Source organism: Tenrec ecaudatus, chromosome 15 (assembly GCF_050624435.1).
Source record: "Tenrec ecaudatus isolate mTenEca1 chromosome 15, mTenEca1.hap1, whole genome shotgun sequence".
NCBI lineage: Eukaryota > Metazoa > Chordata > Mammalia > Afrosoricida > Tenrecidae > Tenrec > Tenrec ecaudatus.
This window is the reverse complement of record NC_134544.1, coordinates 42,305,199-42,329,347: the sequence shown is the minus strand read 5'-3', so window position 1 is coordinate 42,329,347 and position 24,149 is coordinate 42,305,199. Positions and strand designations below refer to the sequence as shown.

The window sequence follows — 24,149 nt, the reverse complement described above, 5'->3', positions numbered from 1 at the left end:
TCCTTGCCATTAGAGCGCCACCAGGATTCCTCAGGAAGACAGAACTCACTGACTGCCGAGGAAGGCCCTCTGACTTGCCTCTGTCTCGGCTTTCCTGGCTCCTGTCTTCCTCAGCTCCTTGGCAATGCTTAGATAAGCTTATGTCTTCCCCGTTGGTTCTTGCCCCTTTGTTTACCCTGCTCTCTTTTGACCCATAACCGATTGGGAAACACCAATAGTGATCGGGATGGTTTTACTAGCAGGACAAAGAGAAGAGTATTCTCAGTTGGATTAAGGCCACAGGTATAACCACTTGCCTTTGAACTGTTTCCCACTCAGAAAGACCTTGTATGTCAGAATTGCTCCTAGGGGTTTCCGAAGCTGTACAGAAGCAGACTGCCACATCTTGGTGGGTGAGAGGTTCAAACCTCCAACCTTTCAGTTAGCAGCTGGGTACTTAAGCACTTCACCCCTGGGTGCCTCCATCATCAGATCTAGGGGTTAGGATTACAAGTCTTATTTGGGGCAGACACAATTCAGTGTGTAGCATTAAGTAATTAGAACTCAGGGTGTATAGTGTGCATGTGTGTGTGATTGTGTAAGGAAAACTAACATTGAAAATGCTGTTGGTGCTATGTAGCCTTAAAGGCCTTTGAGTGCTAGATTAAAGCATCTTACCATATCGATAAATTACTATTTTATGAAGCGCTCCCTCTACAATATGGCTCCTGTCCTCTGACACTATACTGTATGTTTTGAGCTCTAACCACTTTCTGTCCAAATCCTGTCCCTGGTGCCCCTGGACCAGCTCTCCCTCCTCCGTCAAGTTCTTCCTCACCACTCAAGTTCCCTTTGACGTCTTCCTTAGCTTTTTCTTTCTTCGTCTCTCATTTGCCACATGCACACAGAACCCTTGGCTGGGTTTGACCTCTCATGTCTCTTCTCTTCACTCCCCAACTAGAGGGGAAGCCAGTCACAGACAGCAATCTATTTTGTCTGTTCTCTACATCAGCAGGCAGCACGCATGCACCTCGATGGTGCAGTAAATAATACATCCTTCAGAAGGGAAAAACAGAGAGCTGAATGATGCTCATCTGAATCATTTCAGTATATGTGTTTTCAGACATTAGTGTGTTTGAGAGACAGTCTTAGCAACATATAATGGCACAGAAAACCCAAGCCAAACTCTCTGCCATCAAGTGTTGACTCTGAGTCATAGCAGCCCGATAGGGCAGGGTAGAGGTGCACCAGCGGCTTTCAAGACTGTAACACCTCATGGGAGTAGAAAGCCCTGCCGTTTCCCATGGGAGTAACCGATGATTTTGAACCACTCACCTTGCGGTAACCACTGTGCTACCAGGACTCATTAAGAGAGGAAAAGGGGGGATGTAGAGCATCGTTATTTTAATATATCGCTAAACTTTTTTTGTCTAAAGCTCAGAAAAAGCTGAGGGATTAAACAGTTTCTTCAGCTTTTGTCAACATCAGAAAACTCATTTAAATAGAGTTTTATATCTCTGAATATGTGGATTTAAGTAGTTTTTAAATTCATTATCCCTTTGTTACTGTTTAGTTGTGGTCGGTGGGGGGGGGGGGCAGTGGCTCACGGGGACCCCGTGTGTGCAGAGCAGACTGCTCTAGATGGTTTGCAAGGCTAGGGCCTTTTGGAAGCAGATCTGTGGGCCTCTCACACCAGTGCCTCCACTTGGATTGGAACAGCTAACGTTTCTGCTACTAGTCAAGTGCTTAACTCCTTGTGTCACTTAAGGTTGCCTTATTCTCACCCGTGCATAGGAAAATAATAAAGTTATGCATATTTCTGATTGAAACACATCTGGTTCTTCTACCCACCGCCACTAATGGAAATGCCTAATAAAGATTTCCTTCAGATGGACTTGTTTAGTCATGTAATGGTCACGATAGACAACTCAGTTTTCATGCCACAGAAACTCATCTCTTTTCGAATGCCTTTATTCACTTCTTCAATCCCAAATGTTCTCTCTTCTCACATCACCACATGTGCGCCTCTTTCCCGCGTGTCCTTTTGCTTTGAATTGTTCCTGATGGAATGTGCTCTCTGTCGCCTTGTTTTCTAGATGGGAAGTGATGGGATTTTACGCCCCAGTACTTCAGCTCTAAATAACGAGTTCTTTGCATATGCAGCACAGGGTTGGAAACAGCGGCTGGCAGAAGGTAAGGTTCTATTTTCTATTATTATTTGACATATCTAAACACGCAGACTGAGTTTTGTGGTCTTTTCCCCCCGAGTTTCAAATGATTTTTCCCTCTGAAGTTTAATTTTAAAAATCCCATTCTAGGAAGCTCCATTGCACTAAAGAACAGGCATCCTTGTTGTCGCTGTGCATTCTAGTCTTGATTTCATGTGGATGTGTGAGGGGTACCAAAAATAAACCTGAGGGGTTTTTTTTGAATATCTAAATGTTGATTACAAAACAACATCGCCTTAAACGTACTCTCCATTATACTTGATACATTTGTCAAATCTATGATTCCATTCTTGGAAACATTTTTCAAACTCTGTTTGGATGGCTGGCAGCACCTCCCTCGCTTTTTTCCTCACCTCTTCTCTGTGGTCAGCTTACTGTCCTTTCATGTCCCTCCTCATTCGTGGAAACAAAAAGAAGTTGCACAGAGCAAGGTCAGGTGAGTCAGGTACTGGGGAAAGAGAGGCATGATGCTGTTTTTTGCCAAAAACTGGCACACGGAGATGGCTGCATAAGCAGGTGAATTGTGTGGTGGCAAAAGCCATCAATCCTCTGGTTTGCTACAAGTCAGGCCTTTTTTGTCACACACTCTTGGGCTATCTTTTCAGAACCTCTAAATAGAAAGCTAGATTAAGTCTGACTTGGTGAGCTTTTGGGAGGCAAGGTGACTATGGCATCTTCCAATTGCTTAACTGATGCTTTAAGGTTTGTGAGACTAGCTAGCATCATGTCTCCTTGCCAGTAATGACCTTGGAAACAATGTCTGGGTCAATTTGAAGTTATTCTTTCAAAGCACAGCATGTTTCCACTCAATGTTCTTTTTGCTGGTCAGTCAGAACCCAAGGCTCAGATTTCGCAGGGACCCTTCTCGTTCCCAAATCTGCTGTTAAAGTTTGCTGACCCGAGCTCCAAGCTAGTCCAGACAACTCTCTTGTCAATGGTCTGTCGTCGGTCTTCCATCATAAGTGCACACATGTGTGAACCTTTTCATCCTTTCGGGCAGTTGATGGGCATCCAGAATGAGGTTTGTCATCAATTGACATTTCACCTTTTTTGAAAGGAAAAATCAATCATGCACTTGAGTTTTGCCCGTAGTGCTGTTCTTGTAAACTGTATTCTACTTTACAACAGTTTCTGTGGCATATTTCACAACTACAGCACCATTTGGTACACTAACTCAGAGTGAGTTGCTAGATGCTTACCTAGTGGGGGTGGGGGTGGGGGGGGGAGGGTGCGAGATAATGCGTACTATGAAAGCTCCAACCAGGGTGGAGCCTTTTTCAGATATTTTTGGGTGGGACGGGGGAGGGGGGTTACTTCATATTTGAAGGAAAGGTGGCATTACCTGGGAGGTAATTTAACAATTGAATAGTGCAAAGTGAAATGGTCATTTAAATTACTGCATGGTGCATTTTGTAATCTCTCAAGTGTCCTGGAGCCTAAAGAGACTTCTTTTAATAACATCATCCTCTGCCCAAAGCCACGACATCACCGTACCCTGCCTTCATTCACAGATTTCCTAAAACATTGAAAACTTCATGCTACCAAATTTCAATCCCTACTTCCTCCTAAGATTGTTACAGTCTGATATGGTTCAGTGTTCCAAAATTGCAATATTCTTCCTAGAAAAAATATAGTCTAATGGCTAAGTCCATCTTCTTTCTGGTCCTCACATGCTATAATCCTTCTGCAGTATCATGTATACGCCATTCACTCCATCCAACTTAGCACTTTAGACAATATGCAGATAGGGCAAATGGTTTGTTGCTACTACTTTTCTGACAGCCCTTTCATAGGTTTCTCCAAGAACCATTTGCTGGTAAATATCCCGTGTCTCTAGCCTTCTTTTCTGTGCTTTTCTTTTGTAACTTGTGTGTTCTCTCAAGTGTCTCACTCATGGACCTGGCTTCAGCTATCCCCCACATGCCAGGAACTTGGGACTCTGGCTCTGAGCATTTCTCCAGATTCTGCCCCTCAATTTGCAAATGGCACCTAATAGCAGACACCTCAAAACTAACACCCCCAATATAGATCTCATAATCTTCCCTTCTAAGAGGAGTCTAGAGATTGAACAGTACATTGCATTGGATAAATTGGGTACACAAGACTTTTTGAAAGTGTTGAGAAGCAAAGATGTCCCTTTGAGGACTAAGGTGTGCCTGACCCGAGCCATGGTATTTTTCAATCAACTCATACGTATGTGAACATTTGGACATTGCATAAGGAAGACCCCCCAAAGAATCAATAAATATGATTTACCCAATATTGAAAGTGCCATGGGCTGCCAAGAGAACACACAGATCTTGGAGAGGTACAGCCAGAATGCTCTCTGCAAGCAAGAATGACAAGGCTTCCTTCACCTCATGTACTTTTGACATGTTATCAGTAGAGACCAGTCCCCGATCAAGGTTATCATCCTTCATAAAGTAGAGGGACCACAAAAAAAGAGGAACACCCTGAGCTTGATGGATCGGCACAACAATGGTCTTAAACATGGCAACAATGGTGAGGACGGGGCAGGGCTGGACATTGTTTCATTCCATTGTACATAAGGTTGCTATGAGTCAGACACCTAACAACACCTTCCCTTATCTACTCTCCTTCTTTTTCTCTATAAAGCCCCTACTGTCTTCACAGTTCCTCAGTTTGCAACTTTCATGCAATCTTCTGCCCCCCTCGTTAGTCTTGGTTCAAGGTGGGCTTAAAGTACATCTGTGACATGAGTCTGACTCCTCTCCACATTCCCAGTGCTACCCTTCTGATTGTAATCTCCCATCTCTTTGTCCTAGTCAGTGGTCTCATGGCTGGAGTCCTCCACTTTCCTTCATACCTTTATCATACCTGTTTATCAAGCCTGCTTTCCTGACCTTATTTCCTCCTCCTTGAAAGCCACCATGCCGTCCCCTCCCACCACACCTCCTGTAGGGGGAAAACCAAAACTCAGAACTCTCTTTAGAACACGCGTTAGGTAATGAACTTCAACCAACCCTTCCCATTTTCAGTCGTTCTATATTCTACTCACAGCTGACTGTTCAAAAGGACCTTCTGCACATTCTTCTCTCTCTTCCTGCTCACATTCTTCAAAAGCTAGCTCAAGTGTCAGCTCTCAGTATGCAGTTCTCCAGAATCTACATAGAAGTATGCACTCTCCCGTTCATATTTATATGACATTCATTCCCCTAGCATGTCAGGACTTTTGGTCTTATATTACGGTCAATTGTGCAAATGGATAATGTTCTCATCTGCTAACCCAAAGCCTCCAGATTCAAGAGCACTTTAGGGGTACCTCAGAATGAAAGATCCGACAATCTACTTTGGAAAGCTTTATGGTGCACAGTTCTACTCTGAAAACATGGCTGCTGTGACTTGGAATGGATTCCGGGTCATTTGGTTAAGGATGCCTTTTCTCTCATCAGACTTATCTCTCTTGAGGACAGTGAATATACCGTATATACTCAAGTATAAGCCGACCTGAATATCAGCCAAGGCACCTGATATTGCCACAAGAACTGCCTACGAATGTGCTGAAGGAACTCTGCTGATACACGAGTATATAGGGCATACTTCCGTACTGGAAGCCCTTAGTCTTTAGAGCAGGGGGCCAGTTCACTGTCCCTCAGACCCGTGCAGGGCCAGACTAGTTTAAAAAAAAAACTATGAACAAATTCCTATGCCCACTGCACATATCTTGATTTGAAGTAAAAAAAAAAATGGGGAAAAAACACCTGGTGGGCCAGATAAATGTCCTCAGCGGGCTGTATTTTGAAGACTCCTGCTTTAGTGTTTTTGCTAAATGTTAAGAGTTCATCTCTAAGTAGATGGCTTTGCGTGATGTTCATTAAAAGGGAAGTTGAAGAAATATTCTCAGTATTCTTCATTTCACCCTACACCATCCATGCAAGTTTAGTTAAATGAATCACATGTTGTTCTTCGTTAACTGAAAAAACAAAAAAGTGCCCTCTTTTCCTCACCGTATCAGTATTTTTCTTTCTAGGAGAGTTTACCCCAGAAATGCAACTACGAATAAGGCAAGAAATTGAGAAGGAAAAGAAAACAGAACCTTGGAAAGAAAAATTCTTTGAGCGGTTTTATGGCGAAAAGTAAGTACTAGAACATTTTTTCTCATTTCTTTTAGAAGGAAATGAAAATGTAATTCTCTGCTTCACATAGCACACTCATATGCTGTAAAACTTAATAAGCCTGTGATAAAAGGCAATCGTCCCTCAGTGTAAGAAAGAGCGGGTAAAATTATAGTGGCATATCAGCACTTAAATTTTAAAAAGTGCATCTTCAAGGGTTTAAAACTTGTCCATAAAAATTTATCTGAGACTGAAAATAGCACATGAAATCCTATAGAAGTCAATTTTGGTTTACTTAAGTAGATTTTAGTAAAAATTTCCTGTTTCTTAATCCAATCATTTTCATTAATGAGTACTTTGGAGTTTAGTAGTTTTAGGCATATATTTTGCCCTCACTTCTTTTGTCAGGAAATATGCTTTGGGCATGTATACATTTTAATGTACTTTAACTTCTTACTTTTGGGAGAGGATGAGTTATTACATTCCCTCTATCCATCTTACTCTTCAGTTGTAGTTTTAAGAAATATATTATTAATGATATGCTATTAAATATACATGTAAGTGATGGTGACTGAAGAAACTGAAAATAATTTCTTTTGCATCACGGTGTACAGAGACCAGAAGCATTTGATTCTGACTCGGGGCAGCCATATGGGACAGAAGAGAATTGGTCCTTGGGGTTTCTGAAACTGTCAGTCTTTATAGGAGTGCCCAGCCTCATCTTTCTCTCAGTGAGGAGCCAGGAGGTTTGATCCACCACCATTACAGTTAGCAGTTAATGCTTAGCCCCCTATGCCACCAGGGATCCTCAGACATGTTTCAGCAGGCCCAACTGCAAGTAATTCATATTGCCCTCACATATGACTCTTAGTAGAATGGGCCAAGCCCACAGGCATCAAAATTCTTATTGGAGTACTCCAAAAATGAGCATAAAACTCTAAAACCTTACCCAAATGTACTCACGGAAACATCTTTAGGAGGCAAGGAGAGATGTTTGCATTCAGAAAGGGTTCCAGGTCCTGCAGTTGCCCGGCAGGATTGAAGGCTCGAGGACACTGTGGGGACCGCTCACAAGCACTGCCTCTCCCCGGGGCTGGGAAGGAGAGCACTGGGAGCTTTCTGGACTAGTGGCAGAAGCATCACTAAGTTACTGACTGCTGGAGTCCGGGGCCTTTAGCTGTGGCTGAGAGATGGACTCCTTCTTGGCCTCTGCCAACAACATTTATCCAACACCGTGGTGACAGAGACTGTTCTGGATGGCAGGGTTTTCTGTAGGTCTTCCTCTTCCATCAGGAACCAATCTATAGTCAAAGCACCAGACAACACATGAAACACACCATGGAGCATCCTCTATTTCTGAACTATTTCTCATTGTTTTGCAAATATTATTTCATTGAAGCCCCCCCCCCAACAACCCTGTAAGTTATATATATCATTATTCTTATTAAAAGGAGTTTAAGAAACTGAGATAAAGTGCGGGTAAGTCATTTATGCAAGTTCATATTTTGAGGCTAGGTAACTTGCTCAGGGTTAGTGCTACAAACCCTTCTCATAAAAACCTCTTTCTCTCAGACTGGTATGCTTACACATGGACACACGTGCATTTTTTTTTCCAGTGAACCTTGAGGGCTCAGCAAGGGAAGGGGCATAAATCACTAGCTAGAGAGTAGACACAGAAACAGCACAAAATGGTCAAACCAAAAGCCGACAAGGGAAGGAACACAGATTTAAAGGCAACAGAGGCAAATACTGTGACATACACAATTTTGCAATAGCAATGACAATAATCTACAAGTGGTTACATAGATAATAAACACAAACTGAACAAGTGTGAACCACTGAACACAAATGTAATGAGAGGTAAAGAGACTGCACTCATACATGTGTATAGGTTTGAGAGAGGATATTTACATACATATCTCTTGCCAAAATACTCATGAATTTAGTCTCAGGTGACACCAAGATCCATTGTTACAACACAGCCCACAAAGAAAATATTCTACATCCTACTTTGTTGAGCATGAGCAGCACCTGGGATCTTAAAATCTGTGAGCAGTTCTATGGCCGCAGTTCTCAACCTGTGGGTCACGACCTCTTTGGGGGTTGAATGACCCTTTCACAGGGGTCACCCAAGACCATCAGAAAACACATATTTCCCATGGTCTTCGGAACCAAGACACTGCTCCTCTATCCAACTCCAGGTGGGTCTGCCCACATGCACATACATAGGAGTACCCAGCATGAAGACTGTTATCCATGCTACAGTCATACAAAAATTCATTGATTTGTAATTAGAAATGAATATTTCACAATATATAATTACATATTGTTTTTGTGAGTAATCACTATGCTTTAATTATGTTCAATTTGTAACAATGAAAATACACCCTGCATACCATAAATTTAAATTATTGTTCATAACAGTAACAAAATTACAGTGATGAAGTAGCAACGAAAACAATATTAAGGTTGGGGGTCACCACCACATGAGGAACTGTATGAAAGGGTTGCAGCATGAGGAAGGTGGAGAACCACTGATCTAAGGTATCACTATTGGTCTCTGTCCATCTGGCAAACGGGGATAAAGAAAATCAAAATCAGTGATGCCTGGAAACAATTGCTCCAGAGAACTGATGATGGGACGATGCAAACTGCAGCCTCCACAGTCCTGGGACCAGAACCAAATGGTACCCAGCCGCCACTGCCAACTACTCTGGAAGGGATTGCAATTGGGAATCTTAGATAAAGTAGAAGAAAAATGTGGACCAGAACTCAAAATCATTATATATAGAGGGAGTGGAAAAGAGTGGGGGAGGGAGGGAGGGTTTAAGAATTGGATAGAGACCAATGAAATCCCAGAGATGGTTCTTAGTCTGCCATCAAGCCTGGAACTGAGCTCATCACTTTGGTTCAGCACTCAGTTAAACAAGTCTACATGTGAGCAACAACACCTGGGAGGAGTATAGACCACTTAAAACAGCCATTTGAGATCCGAACATTTGCCCAGAGGTGAAGAAAGCTCGGAGGGTAGGAAGGGACAGGAAAGAATGAAGGGGAACACTGTGGAGGTTGCTGTCAGTGGCGGGGAGGAAAATGTGTGGGTTATTGAACAGGAAACTTGATCTGTAAACTTTGACCCAAACAACAAAAAAGTTAAAAACAAAAAAGGAAACTCGGTGACTATCAGGTGAAGGACCCCTGCTCTGTAGTAAAACCTGTGAGTAAGCATGGCTCCCTATCATGCCACTATCCCCATGCTCTGAATTATTATTTTTTAATCTACTGACTCTTCTTACTATAGTTTATTGATATGGGTAATTTCTTCTTATATCAGCAGACTTCCTTCTTGTCCTTTTCCATCTCTGAATAAATGTTGGGTGGTAAATGAATTTTGGACACTTTATCCACTGCCCCTTTAGATTTTGTTACTTCTAGATTACCTGCATTCCCCTGAAGTGTCAGCTGTTTTCCTTAGTGTCCAACAACTTAATTTAACAAATGACACCAGATACCTTTTCCCTGTTTTAAGTTTAACTCAGCAAATGCTATAGTACTTGTCTCTCACTGTCTTTATATGTGTATGTCTGTGTATGTACATATATATGGTTTGTGTATATGTAAAACTTAGAACTCACCCACATATATGCTAATGCAGCATGTTGTTTTGTGAGCCTTATGCTGCCTTCAATCAGTTCTCCAGGTGTTGCTGTCAGGCAAGCTTTGAACTGTTAAGTTTAAGGTCAGCAGTTCAAACCCACCAGCTGCTTCATGGGAGAAAGATGGGGCAATCTGCTCCTGAAAAGATGGACAGTCTTAGAAACCTGATATAGGGTAAATACACTAAATGTGCTACTTGGTGATTATAAGAATGGATGTGATACAGTCACTTCTGTTGGAGACTATTATTAGCATTATGAGAGAAGCATTTGTACTGTTCCTGGGTTGTTTGATTAAGCAATAACTGAATATCTCCAATTTTGTTTAGGTTGGGCATGTCAAAAGAGGACTCTATGAAGCTCACTGCCGGACCCAACACTGATGGAGCTGAAAGCAGTTCCGACTGTGGGCCCTCTAGTCTTCCGGGTTCTTCTGCGCAGACGCAATTGGAAGAACAACAGCCAAAAAGCATGAAAAGCCCAGCTTCCCCAGAGCCCGATTTCTGTGCAACACTGTGTCCTATGGTGGAAGTTCCAGCTAAAGATGGAATGGCTGAATCTGAGTCAGAGGATATACTGATCCCCGAAGAATCTGTGATCCAGGAGGAAATTGCAGAAGAGGTAGAGACGAGTATCTGTGAATGCCAGGATGAGAGTCATAAAGCAATTCCTGAATTTTCCGAGGAGTCCGAGAGTACCAACAACTCCCAGGAAGAGCCCCAAATCTCCCCTCCTGAAGGAACCTTGGAATCCTGTGTTATGATGAATGACATTCTGGAAACTGTGCCTCATATTGAAATTAAGGTGGGAGACAAATCCGAATCTCTCCAGGAAGACATGTCCGTTGTGATTGACCAAGTAGAAGTCTGTGACTCTGTCCTCCCTTCCACGGCACCTGTGCCTCAGGTCAGGGACCCGGAGCATGAGGAGTCAGGAGCTGCAGCAGAGAGCAACACTCCGCCAACAGAAGCAAGGCCGCCTTTGCAAGGCCAGTTTCCAAATGAAGGAATTGCTGTGGACATGGAGCTGCAGAGTGACCCCGAGGAACAGCTTTCTGGGGATGCTTGCATATCTGAAACGTCCTTCTCCGTGGAGAGCCCAGGAGGAGCGTGTCCCAGCCTGCCATCTCCAGGGGGGGAGACACAGTCTCCTTCTGAGGAGTCGTGTACTCCAGCCTCCCTGGAGACAGCATTTTGCTTGGAGGTGTCCAGCACCGAAAACACAGACACGTATAATCCGCGAAAGCCCACCGATGAAAACCCCTCTGCCTCTTTGATGTCAGAAATATCTCTAGTACCCACTTCACCGGAAATATCAGAAGTGTCTCTAATGTCAAGCTTGCCTTTAACATCAGAAGCGTCCCCGGTATCAAGCATCCCTTTGACATCCGAGACCTCACCGATGTCTGACTTACCCTTGGCATCAGAGACCTCTTCAGTGTCTTCCAGGCTTCTCACAGCTGAGACCACGTTTGTATCCAGCTTGCCCCTTCCTTCAGAAACCTCTCCAACATCTCATGCTCCTCTGAGCGAGAGAGCGGTGCCTCAACAAGGAAAGTCGCCTTCCTTAGCTGAAGAACCACTCTCCTCACGGAAAGAGGACGCGCCCATTCCAGTCAAGCCACTTGGAGAGAGCCTTCTTTCTCAGCTGGAGACCCTGCCAAATAATCCAGAGCCAATCACAACAGGCCCCCCTTCCATTTCTCCGGATGCACTTCCTCTAGAAGAATTGCACAATAACGCCTTGAATCAGCAGCCTTGTACGGCACATGCTGCACCTGAGAAGGCCTACCTTCCTGCTCCAGAACTTCCTTCCCCAGAAATGATGAAAGGCAAAAGTCATAGTGTCCTACAAAGAACAGAAAAGAAAGGTGTGCCCTCGGCATTGGAGGTGTCCGCATTTCCGGAAGAGGCAGAGCATAAAGGGAGCGAGCCACCACCGTCAAACAAATTGCAAGACAAGCAATATCCTCCGTCAGCGGATAAGGTGCCGTTTGCAGAAGGCCCTAGGAATCGGACACATAAGCAAGGGAGCACACAGAGCCGATCAGAGTCCTCACATGCCTCCAAGTCTTCAGAGCCTTCCATGTCACCTGACGGCACAAGGAATGAAAGAGAATCGGAAATAGCAAAGAGGAAAACTGCAGAACAGCACAGTTTTGGAATCTGTAAGGAAAAGAGGCCGAGGATCGAAGATGATCCATCAACCCGTAACATATCCTCCAGCAGCCCAGCTGAGAAAGAACAGCCTCCCAGGGAGGAGCCCAGAGTGCCACCTCTCAAGGTACGGCATTCAGAAAGGTGGAATTCTGGCTGAAAGGCTTTTCCCACTTAAGGCAGACTTTGTGATGTGATTAGGTGCTTATAGTTTCAATAATATAAGAAAGATTTTCTTCCAGATTTCTGCAGCGCTTTACACTCTAATCCTTCCAGTCCCCAGGGTCCTTTTTAAGACTGTGTTCTGAGTGCACATGGAAGATCAGCAACATGTATGTGTTTGAGCATCAAGGAAAATGATGGGGAGAGGAGAAAGTGCCTCAAGACCTTAAAACACTAGGCATCCTAAGGTTTAGGAGTGAGACCTGCATACATTTAGGAAAATTGGAAAAACAATGTAGTCACTTATAAAAGTTTGACAGAAATAGGGAGATAGTAAAAAGTCAGAAGCATATCCTGAACAGGTGAAGATACATATCATTCATTCTCTAATAAACTTGATATAATAAGCATTATACAATAGCCACTAGCATAAGGGAACTGGCTTAAAATAGGGCATCAATAATTATTGAATAAACAACTGAAATTGCAAATGTTGAGAGATAATGCTATAGAGCTATAAGTAGATAAATGCTATCATTGAATTTTCAAGATACTAAAGAGGTCTTTAACTTGACAAAAATATAAAATTCCTCTACTAAGCTATTCAATTTCTATAAATTCATTTGCATCAGATTTTACTGCTCAGAAAACAAATTCTGTAAATTTGACTCGACCTCAGTCAATTCAAAAGTAAGGTTATTTCAAAAGGATCTGTTTAGTGTTTTAAAACATCCCATGTTTACCCAATTGGGCTTGAATCTATTAATTGTGTTCTAGAGTGAATATGGATACCTCTATTATAGCATTGAATTAGGAACCTGAAAATATTTAAGTTTTTTTTTTTCTTCCTTAATTGCTCTCTCAATTTTCCCATTCTCTGAATTCTACCCTTTTTTAGGTAGGAAATGGGATCACTACAAGATTGACATTTGAGAACATGACCAGAGTTGTTCTACTTAAACACTCTTTTTAAGTAAAGATGTAAAAGATGGACATTAAGTAAACATCCATTTTAAAAAAGCTATTTTCAAGCAATGGTAAACAAAACATAAATTAGTTTTAATAAATGTGTTTAAATGTAACAGCCTAAATATTGGGTAGATGGGGGTGATACACGGCTTATTTTCAATGTAGTATATTCTTTATTTAAAGGTAGATGACAGATAGATGAAGTTGATGGAGAAACTAGAGGTGTTTGCTTGGCGTTTAAGCTCTTCCTCAATGATAACTAGTTTTAATCTTTGAATTGCTTTTGACATTTTAAAATAAGGGTAACATTTACAGGGGAAAATGGTATCCCCCCCTACTAAATTCACCTTTTCTCAGAAGACTTTGGATGCGAAGAGAGACTGCCTAAGCAGTTTGCTAATGAGACCAGCTCCTTACATGTATCAGAATCTCTCAGTATAGGTCTGGATTCATACGATCCTGTGTTTGACAGGCAGTTACAATAAGATAAATAAGCCCATGGTAAAGGTGAGACCTAGGCTCTGCAGTGAAAGCTTTTCCTAGAGGGGGACAGTCCAGGGAAACAGCACTGAGTTGAGGCGTGGCCGTGGGCAGGACAAGGTTAGATGCCGTTTTTGTAGCTGTAACCTGTGGCATTCTAAGCAGCCGCCTTCCAGCTCCAGACTGTGGCTCTCCGAGTGCTTAGTGGCGGAGCTCATGGGTGCTGAGATAGGGCTTGACTTGCATTGTTACGATGGCCATGCGTTTCGTGAGCCCGACCCTGGGAGGGGAGGAGGGGGTCTCTTAATTTACACAGGTAGGTTAACCATGTGGATGGGGTCATTTTCTGAATTCAGCGCACTGCGGATTCTGTGACCAAAAGAAACTGAGCAGCTGGCACTTTCTCTTAGGGAGGGGACGCCAGCGGGTAGCCTTGCTTTTATGAAAACTTAACATTAATAAAATGAAACCAGCGGATTCGAAAGCAGCGGATTCTCACAAATACAGTCTCATTTCAGCTTCATCACAGCTCAGTGAAGGAAATAGACCAGAAAGAACTAGTCTAATTCTACAGTGGGGTTTACACACTAGCATTGTGCACTTAGTAGCAGCAGGGACGACAGTGGGTGTGACGCTGTGAGAATACATAAGAGGTCTACGGTCCCTGGATCCCAGCTGTCATCGGAGGAGACAGGGAAACCATGATTTGAGCAGGATCACAAAGCTCCTTTGGGGCCACAACCAGCATAAGAATTGTAGTTTCTGGACTGGGTGCCCATGGCTTTTTCTTCAGGGCCCGAAAGAGAGGTGTAAAACTCCAAGTCCACTTCAAGCCCCCAGTGTTTGAAATCAACAGTAATGATCATTTTAAAATGAAGGCTCCCTAAGTCTTTTTAACTAGGATCCTTAAAAAAAAAAGTTAGCTCTATTTCCTTTGATAGAAGGGATCAAGAGGATTCCTAATTTCCCTGCCAAATGAAGTAACTGGGTGATGTTTTTTAATAGATGAGAATCTTCACCTTCACACTCAGGCTTCAAGTATTGGGGCTCTGTTCACAGAAAGTGCCTTCGGGATTTAGGAACCACCACCCCTGCCACCCCCCACCCCCCTGTGCACTATTAGTGAATGCAACCAGCCGTTTCCCTTGTATCATATGCTATGCCTCACCTTTGTGGTGATGTAGCCAATGCTTCATCTCTCCTCTCTCCCCTTCCCTTAGATCCAGCTTTCAAAAATTGGACCACCATTTATCATCAAGAGCCAACCCATCTCTAAGCCAGAGTCTCGAGCTTCCACTGGCGCGGCCGTTAGCGGTGGGAGAAACACAGGCGCCAGGACCCTCGCAGACATCAAGGCCCGTGCCCAGCAAGCAAGGGCTCAGCGAGAAGCTGCCGCTGCCGCTGCCGTGGCTGCTGCTGCCAGCATTGTCTCCGGAGCCATGGGGAGCCCGGGAGAAGGTGGCAAGGCGAGAACCCTGGCACATATCAAAGAGCAAACGAAGGCCAAGCTCTTCGCCAAGCATCAAGCCCGAACCCACCTCTTCCAGACCACTAAAGAGGCTTGGCTGCCTCAGCTTAACTCCAAGGAAGGGTCTCCAAACTTAGAGGTCTCTTCTGTCCCGGAGACAAAAATGGAAGGTTCAACCGGTGTCATCATTGTCAATCCGAACTGCAGGTCTCCAAGCAACAAGTTGGTACACCTCCGGGAGGTCACCACGGTATTACCACAGTCTCTCAACCCACCCAAAGTTCCAGAAACTGCCACTGACTTATCTGTGCATAGTTCTGATGAAACCATACCTGTGTCACATTTATCTGAGAAAATTGTTTCATCTACCTCTTCGGAAAATAGCAGTGTGCCCATGCTTTTTAATGAAAACACTATTCCCATGTCTGTCTGCAGCACTGCTTTGTCAGGAGCAATTAAGGAGCATCCCTACGTGGGTTCTGTGGACAAATCCTCTGTCCTCATGTCTATCGACAGTGCAAACACGACCATCTCTGCTTGTAATATAAGCATGTTAAAAACAATCCAGGCAGCTGACACTTCATGCGTAGCCATTATACCCAAATGTATTGAAAGCACTCCCATCGCAGTCACGACAGAGAGCACGAGCCTATCAACCTCCCTGGGTGATAAGCAGTTGCTGGTGCCACCGAGCAGCAAGGCTAGTAACTTAGTCTCTGGTCCATACACCTCTGTGCCAACTCCCCCTGTTGGAAATAATTTGCCAAACCATCTCTCCGCTAGCTCTGTCTTGATTCCCCCAACAGGAATGAACAACCGGGTTCCTTCTGAGAAGATAGCCATGCCTGGGAGTGAAGATCAGGCCACCGTATCCATGGGTACCACTGTGAGAGCGGCTCTCAGCTGCAGTGACTCCGCAGCAGTCCCAGACTCTCTGGTTGCACGCCCACCCATCGCGATGTTTACTGGAAACGTGTTCACCATAAACTCATACGATCCTCCTTCCAAGTTAAATGTCGAAGGCTTGGAGAAAAATACAGGGCTTCGAGCCAGACCCGATAATTCTGCAAAACCTCAGCAACCACCAGGGGGCTTTGCACCAGCAGCTGCCAACCGATCCATTCCGTGTAAGGTCATTGTGGACCACAGCACCACACTGACCTCCAGTTTGTCTCTGACCGTCTCCATTGAAAGTGCCGAAGCCAGCCTGGACCTCCAGAGCAGGTCGGTGAGGACAGATGCACCCATCCAAGCCGTGGCATGTCCCCAGGTGTCGGTCATCAGCAGGCCAGAGTCAGTTGCAAGTGAAAGCACTGATCACAGTTCCAGCTTCATCGCTGCTCCCGCAGCAAAACAGGACTGTAAAACCTTGCAGGCCCCCTGCACAAGTCTCCAAGAGCTACCCCTTGTGCCAGACAAATTGAATGAGGCTCCTGCCCCCAGTCACAGCTTTGCTGAGCAGGCACCTGGACATGGCCCAGCTACTTTCCACAGCGACGCGGACACAGCCTGCAGCAATCAGTACAGCCCAGGCAGCCGGATTTGCTGGAACGAGGACGGAGTACGCAGCGCAGCACAGCCGCTAGTGAGCCATGCCGCTTCAAGTAAACCGAAAGAGTATCTCGAACCGAGCGGTCCAAAGGCGATCAAAACCGAACACGCCAGCTACTCCCACGTGGCAGAGCTTCACCCCAGGAATCTGATAACCAGCGCCCCCCTCCCTGTGAAATCCGAGCCTCATGACGTGGACAAGAGCTTTAGAATGGACACGGAAGACTTCTCCGGGCCTGAGCTGCCCCCTCCCACGACAGAGGGGACCGCTAGTGTCCAACAGACGCAGAACGTGAAGGTTTCCACCTCCAGCCCCATGGAAGAGGCCATCTCCCTGGCTACAGACACCCTGAAAAGGGCTCCTGGCACAGGGAGCTCCAGCTGCCGCCTGTCCACTGTGGAGGCCAACAATCCGCTGGTGACCCAGCTACTGCAGGGCAACCTGCCTTTGGAAAAAGTGTTGCCTCAGCCCAGACTGGGAGCCAAGCTGGAAATTAACAGGCTCCCCCTGCCTCTTCCAACTACCTCAGTGGGCAAAGCAGCCCCCGAGAGGGGCGTTGTCGAAATGCCATCCAGCTCGCCCAACCCAGATGGTAAGGGCTACTTGGCAGGGACCCTAGCGCCACTCCAGATAAGGAAGCGTGAGAACCACCCCAAAAAGAGAGTGGCCAGGACCGTCGGGGAACACACTCAAGTCAAATGTGAACCAGGGAAACTCTTGGTGGAGCCAGATGTCAAAGGGGTCCCCTGTGTCATCAACCCGGGCATGAACCAGCTCGGGCCCAGTCAGCCCTTCAAGCAAGAGTGGCTGAGCAAGCACGCCATGCAGAACCGGCTGGCCCACAGCCCCGAGGTCAAGCAGCAGAAGCGGCTGCTCCCCCCCTGCAGCTTCCAGCAGAACCTGTTCCAGGTGGACAAGAACGGCAGCTTCCACCCTGACGCTGCTGCTGTACACAGACAGCAGTTTTACCAAATGCCCATGGTAGCCAGGGGCCCCCTGCCTTCCCCTGCGCTGTTACAGGCCTCCTCCAAGAACCCAGCCGGCTGCACTGCCTTTGCCTTCAACAGGCATCTGGACCAGAAGGGCCTGGGAGAGGTGGGTGTGGCTTCAGCTCCTCACCAGCTAAGGTTAGGCAACATGTTATCCCCCAATCTCCCCATCAAAGAAGGGGATGACATGGGGGCCACAGCCCACCCCATGCCGAGCAAAGCTTTAGTGCTTCCTCCACCCCCACCCCCACCGCCGCCTCCCCCGCCACCCTTGGCTCTTCCCCCACCGCCACCGCCACCCCCACCCCCGCCTCCACTACCTCCACCTCTTCCTAATGCAGAAGGCCTGTCCGAGCAGAAACAGCCACCGGTCACCATGGAAACCACAAAGCGACTCAGTTGGCCACAGTCCGCGGGCATATGTAGCAATATCAAATCGGAACCTCTTTCTTATGAGGAAGGCTTAAGCAGCAGCTGCGAACTGGGCATGAAGCAAGTTTCCTATGACCAGAATGAAATGAAAGAACAGTTAAAAGCCTTCGCGCTGAAAAATGCAGATTTCTCTTCCTATTTGCTTTCTGAGCCGCAAAAGCCTTTCCCCCAGTTAGCCGCTCAGAAGATGCAGGCGCAGCCACAGCCACCGCTCTGTGGAAGTTACCCCACAATCCACTTTGGTAGCTCGAGCTTCAAAAGGGCAGCATCAGCCATTGAAAAGTCCATCGGGATTTTGGGCAGCAGCTCCAGCCCTGCGACGGGCCTGCCTGGGCAGAATGCCCCGGCGCCCGTGCAGAATTTTGCCGACAGCAGCAACGCGGACGAGTTGGAGCTGAAATGCTCTTGCCGGCTGAAAGCCATGATCGTGTGCAGAGGCTGTGGGGCCTTCTGCCATGACGACTGCATAGGGCCTTCGAAGCTCTGTGTCGCTTGCCTGGTGGTGCGGTAAGCGCGAAGCGAAAGATGCAGTATCCCTTTGGTGCGGGCCAGAGCCTCCTGCCTCAGCAGCAGCAGCAGCAGCCACCACAACCCCTGGAGTAGTCTGGTTTGTGCCGATCCTGCGAATTCCCTTTCCTTTGGAACACGTGGTCATGATCTTCACTCCTTGGGGTTATGATTTCCATGCATTCTTTGTTGGGGTCGGCGGGGCTTCCCCAACCAAACAGCTCCGCAGCATGACCTTGACACGTGTAGTTGCCGGTCCCCACCTTCGGGGAGTTTCTGTCCAGGTGTAGACAGTTCCCTGCCCCCAACCTTTTTTTTTTCTTTTCTTAAATTGTCTAGGTATAGGTAGCAGTCCTTGGGTGGACTAATGCTCTTGGCTGCTAATCTAAAAATTACAGGTACGAGTCCATCCAGAGGGGCCTCCATGGCCCTTGGCTGGTGGTTGTAGCAAGGAAGAGAGCATTGCTAATTCTTTTTTAATCACCAGAAATGCAGAGGCAGAAAAGGAATGAGGATTCTACATTCTGTCACTTAGCCATTGCAGCAAGAGTATTCACCCTGCACTCTTTCGGGACCTTTCTTTCCCACGAGGTTGGCAGAGGGGAATCTGAATTACACGGCTGAGAATTATCCGAGTGTTCACGCATATCACAGAAGGTACATTAAAGGTTGTGTGCTAGTAGTGAGAGCCACTGTCAGGCTGCTTCTCCCCCCTTTGCTTTTAGAGACCATGGCAGACTATCCGAGTCCCCTTGGGTTTTTACACATGCAGTGTAGCTAAGTGCATCTTCCACTGTAGGTCAGTGTGGGCCTCAAGTCTAGTCATCTGACACTAGCGCTTGATCATCTGGTCATGTAAGACCTTGGCCAATGGAGGGTCAAAGGCCCATTGGTGGTGTTTTTTTTTTTTGGTTCTTAAGAGCAAGTGTGAAAAAGAAATGCCTAAAATGAAAAAGGAAACAGACAAAATAGTATATATACAAAGAAGCTATAAGTAGGTTGAGACTGTAAATATTGGGCCATTTTGTTCATTCTGATAGAATTACTGGATGTGGAAATTGGGGCTGGAAGTCACAGCTTTGATGTCAGTTTGCTGTGGTCTCCAGGTTTGCAGAGAGAGGTTGGCCACTTCTCTCCCACAGTGTCACTCACAATGAATGGGATGCCAGAAGGCTAACATGTTGACCTTCTTCTTCACCTATTTCCCCCTCAGGAGTTACGGCCTCTATAAATGTATTTGAAGTTGCCCTTATTTTAATAATAGTTCCAGGCAGTGCATGTTTTATTTTATTTTGCCGTGAGTCCAGTCACTGCATTGCTCATATTTGGAGGGGAGTGGAACTGCTTTTGAAAAAGGGATACTGCATCTTCAAGCTGTCGTCAGAGTTTACCAGTAACATCTGCGTGTTGAGTAATTTAGTGACTTTCCATTTCCCTTGGTCACCATCACACTGGAGAACCACCGCCATCGTTCAGGAAGCTCTGTTCCCTAAAGCACGTTCAAAAGCACATGCGCACTGTGGGAAAAAGAGCGTCAAACAAAAACCATGCCCTTTTCACTTCAGATTACAGAGCACAAAGTGTGGGCTGCCATGACCGTTGGTCGATTGTGGCTGTGGAAGAAGAGCAAAAGCATGGGGGAAATCACTTGTATCCAGGGTAAGAATGACCAATATATTCCACGTGGGATCATCTCGATAACGGAAACTTTTCAACATTCCCTTAACAATCCGTCTTAAGGATTAACTGGAATGAGCAGAAATTACATTCCTGGGTATGGGGGTGGGGGACTCGTGATTTTTTTTAATATATATATAATTGTGATATGTGTTTTCCTTCATATTTATTACTGTGATGTTGCCAAATTACTTTAGGTGTTGAAGACGTCATTTTTATTAACAAATTGCTGATATTGACAGGTACTTAAAAGAAAAACGGAAAAGGTTCTCAATGGTCCAATTCGGTGCTCTACAACTGCCAATTCTGTTTTCCAGATTGACATTAAGAAAAAGAAATTTACCACTATGACAATTTGCAATGCACTTAACCAGCCCTTGCTATGGAACTGAGAATAAACTCCAGCAGGTCCTTACTGAATGCTTTCTCTGTGCCAACCTGTGCTTAAGAGGCATCTTCTTGGCAGTGTCTTTGTGGTTGGCATGTCCGTGACGATGTCCCATTTCAAAAGAACATCTCTAGTCTGACAGTGTAGCACCCCTAAAATGTAGACGCACGCATGCCAATTTCCCAGTGCCACCACCACTATACCAATATCAGCTACTATCTACACCAGCAGATTGAAAAAGAGCCCAGCAGTCCCTGACACAGTGACGAGACAGACTGCAGTCTACCAAAGCTGTTACACTCTGCCTGTGAGGCACCACTGAGGCTGGTGTGATCCTGAGCTTAGTACCTGCTCTGCGATCGTCCAGTGCTGCCTGCACGCTGCTCACTGGAGAGATTAAGGAAAGTGTCCTCTGTGTTTTGATTTTTTCACACAAGAGATTTGGAGAATCAACTGGTGGTAGCAAATGAATTCGATCACCTAAGAATGAAGAGAGCATTATAACACAAACAACATTGTTCTGTGCCCGTGGTTTTTGTTTTTTTTTGTCTCAGTTCAGGTTCTTAATGACCTTGTGTGGTTTATATATTTTTTGAAAAGATGCTTTATTATTTGGGGACTAAAGAAAAAAACCAAAAGAACAAATTGAGATGTAAAACATGGGTCAGATATCTGCGTAGTATACACACACAAGCCAGTATATTTGAATTGGACTATTAAATTCCTAATTTCCTTATTTCCACAAATGTCTGCTTATGTGCAAATGGAGTATGTTATTTGCTACATGGTTATTGTGGTATAATGTGCAAATTTTAGCGTGTGCATTGTCCTGGTTATGAGACATTATGATAGCCCTGTCAGGTATAGGACTTGCACATGTGACATCTTTTTGTTCCCCCCCCCCCCCATTATTTTTGTTTTGTTTTGAGTCTCAAAGGATGTATTTTCCTACATAGCACTTTGGGAGCAGGGAATGGAAGAAGACTGCTATTCCCCACCCCCTCCCTCCTCTGTGATATGCATATGCCTGAGGTGTACAAAGACATTTGGTAGTTCATGATGGGCATGTTAATAAGAAACAATTCTGATGCAAATTCATTTTCAAATGGAAAATGTTTCCTTCCCCAAAGTGAGAATAGCAAAAATGTTGGCGAACTGAGCACGTAATGATATGTAATTATTACATGTTGGACCCACTTGCTGTTCCACGGGAGACAGGTGAGACTTAACTGCTCCCATAAACTTTTGCAGCCTCCGAAAACGCAAGGGGCAGTTCTACTCTGCCCTAAAGGGCCAACTACGAGTCAGCATTGACTCAATGGCAGTGAGTTTGGTTTGGTTGTTGGAAGGTCTTGTCTCTAGTAAACAAACTAAAAACCTTGAAAAGCCATGAGGTGTTCAGCCTTGTTGCTGTAAAGACTCGGTGGCCATGGTTTCTAGGAGGAGCTACAGAAGACAGCGGGACAAAAGAAACGTACGGAAGCAAGCTGGTTCCTACGGTGCTTTACACTGCAGTGAGAATCACATGATGCTGCAGCCCCCCCATTTCTTGACAAACCCTCTTGCACAATTCCAAAAGAGGAAGTCACTGTGGCCTCGGGTTTCCCCGTTCCTGCAATGGATGGAGAAGCCCGAGAGGCTTGAGTCTGAGCTGAAGGCTGCATCGTCCCCCGGCCTTGCCCCAAGTCAGCTGCCCCGTGGAAATACCCGCCCACCCCCCACCTCTTGCACGGGGCAGAGCGCAGCCACTGTCCCTCTGTGTTTCCAGACAACAATGTGAAAGAGCCCTAGCAAAGGACCTCCTCTCACTGTCAGGGGCCGTCAGAGCCAAAACGTCCCTGAAGATAAAACCGACGTGTAGTCGCCCTCAGTCCTCCCATGCCCTGTCACTGTAAAAAGAGCGAAACACATTTTTACTATAATTTAAAGGAGCTGCTTTTTTATAGCACATACTATTTCTCTTTGTACTATATTTGATAGTCGCAGAATAATCTAGACGGTAGGGAAGCTGTTGTATTCGTACTGTTCATGAATGTTTCAAAGGAAGTGCTTTACTTGTTTGCCATAATTTCCTTGTACTGCTGTACAACCCCCCCCTCAGCCCCGCGCCCCCTGCTTCATGGAAACCTAATCTGATTCATATTTTCAGTACAGTTCGTTTCGTTTTGTGTACATGTCTGTTTATTTGGTTTGGTTTTGGTCAGTATTCTGAATGTTTACATCTGTTTGACATTAACCATCGAAAGCCTTTTTCTCAAAGGCGGTATTACTCCTACAGTGTAGCAGCGAAATGTGAAATCGACCTAAATGTACCATGCATGACACGCAGGCTAGGGGTGAAGGCCCTGAACATACACAGACACACGATATCAGCATACAGAGAAGTCAAACCCTCCTTCAGCCCTCTACCAAAGAATATAGTATCCCCACAGGAAAAACTCCGTCAAGGTGTGTGAAATCCTCACAAGGGGGAGCCGTTGATTCGTAAGACTGCGACAATTTCATACTGTCACGCTCGCTTTGATACCTGACTAAATGTGACTGAGAGCAGAAAGCATTTTAAAAACTTTTAGACAGTGTTTGTTTAGAATTCAGGGATCATGCATTCTTTAATGGTGCTGTTTGTTTTTTATTTCTTCTTTTCTACAAAGGAAAAAAAAGTGTTGCCTACAAAAGTGACTGCTCACAATATCATAAGTTAAATGAAATGAAATGTTTGTCTTGTCATGTTTCTCTGTTTGTTTGTTTTTTTTCCCCCCCGTTCTCGAAGTAACAGTTTGGGTTTCAATATTAAAATATTCTGAAGAAAATAAAGAAATTAAATATGAAATCGTTGTCATTTTTCAGGGCTTTTTCCGAAAAATGAAGTGGTATATGTATATATTTTATATATATAGTGTACCATCATTATGTAGATATTTTGCTAGAAAAAGCATTATAATATTAAATTTACCTTTAATTTCCTTGGGAATGATAGATTGGCACCATAAAAATTAAAATTGAACCAACTGAAATTAGCTTATCGACTATACTTAACATTTAAATTGTATTTGAGACTTGGTTTTTATGAGCCTTTGTTAATTCTTTATACCAAAATATTCATATCAAGCACATTACTACTATACTATTTAACTCTTTAAAACCAAATAGTTTGGAAGATGGTATTTTTAAAGAACTGCTTGGTTGGATCTCTCTCTCACCCTGCATTAAGTATTATGGCTAGAGTCATTTGAACAAAATTCTGCGAGTCATTAGAACACAGTTGTCCCAATTATATTTAAAAAGGTTAAATTATGCATCTATCTTTAGTAAGATATGAATTAAATATAAATGACCATTGATCTGAGTTTAACTAAATGGAAAATGTTTTCATGTGTTCAGCCACCAGATGGCGAAAGAGGATGTTTCTTTTGGGGGTGGGGAAGGGCGT

General features: G+C 44.9%; 1 protein-coding gene across 1 annotated transcript in view; it reads left to right on the top strand.

Moving 5' to 3' along the window:
* The window catches only part of ASXL3 (ASXL transcriptional regulator 3), a 205,530-nt gene extending 182,035 nt beyond the window's left edge, over nucleotides 1-23,495 (top strand). Inside the window, exons 9-12 of the mRNA XM_075532834.1 lie at nucleotides 2,076-2,172; nucleotides 6,199-6,304; nucleotides 10,269-12,222; nucleotides 14,927-23,495. Coding sequence (XP_075388949.1) covers nucleotides 2,076-2,172; nucleotides 6,199-6,304; nucleotides 10,269-12,222; nucleotides 14,927-18,658 — 5,889 coding nt within the window. The 3' untranslated portion in view covers nucleotides 18,659-23,495. The remainder of the gene's footprint in view (nucleotides 1-2,075; nucleotides 2,173-6,198; nucleotides 6,305-10,268; nucleotides 12,223-14,926) is intronic.
* Nucleotides 23,496-24,149: the final 654 nt, after the last annotated feature.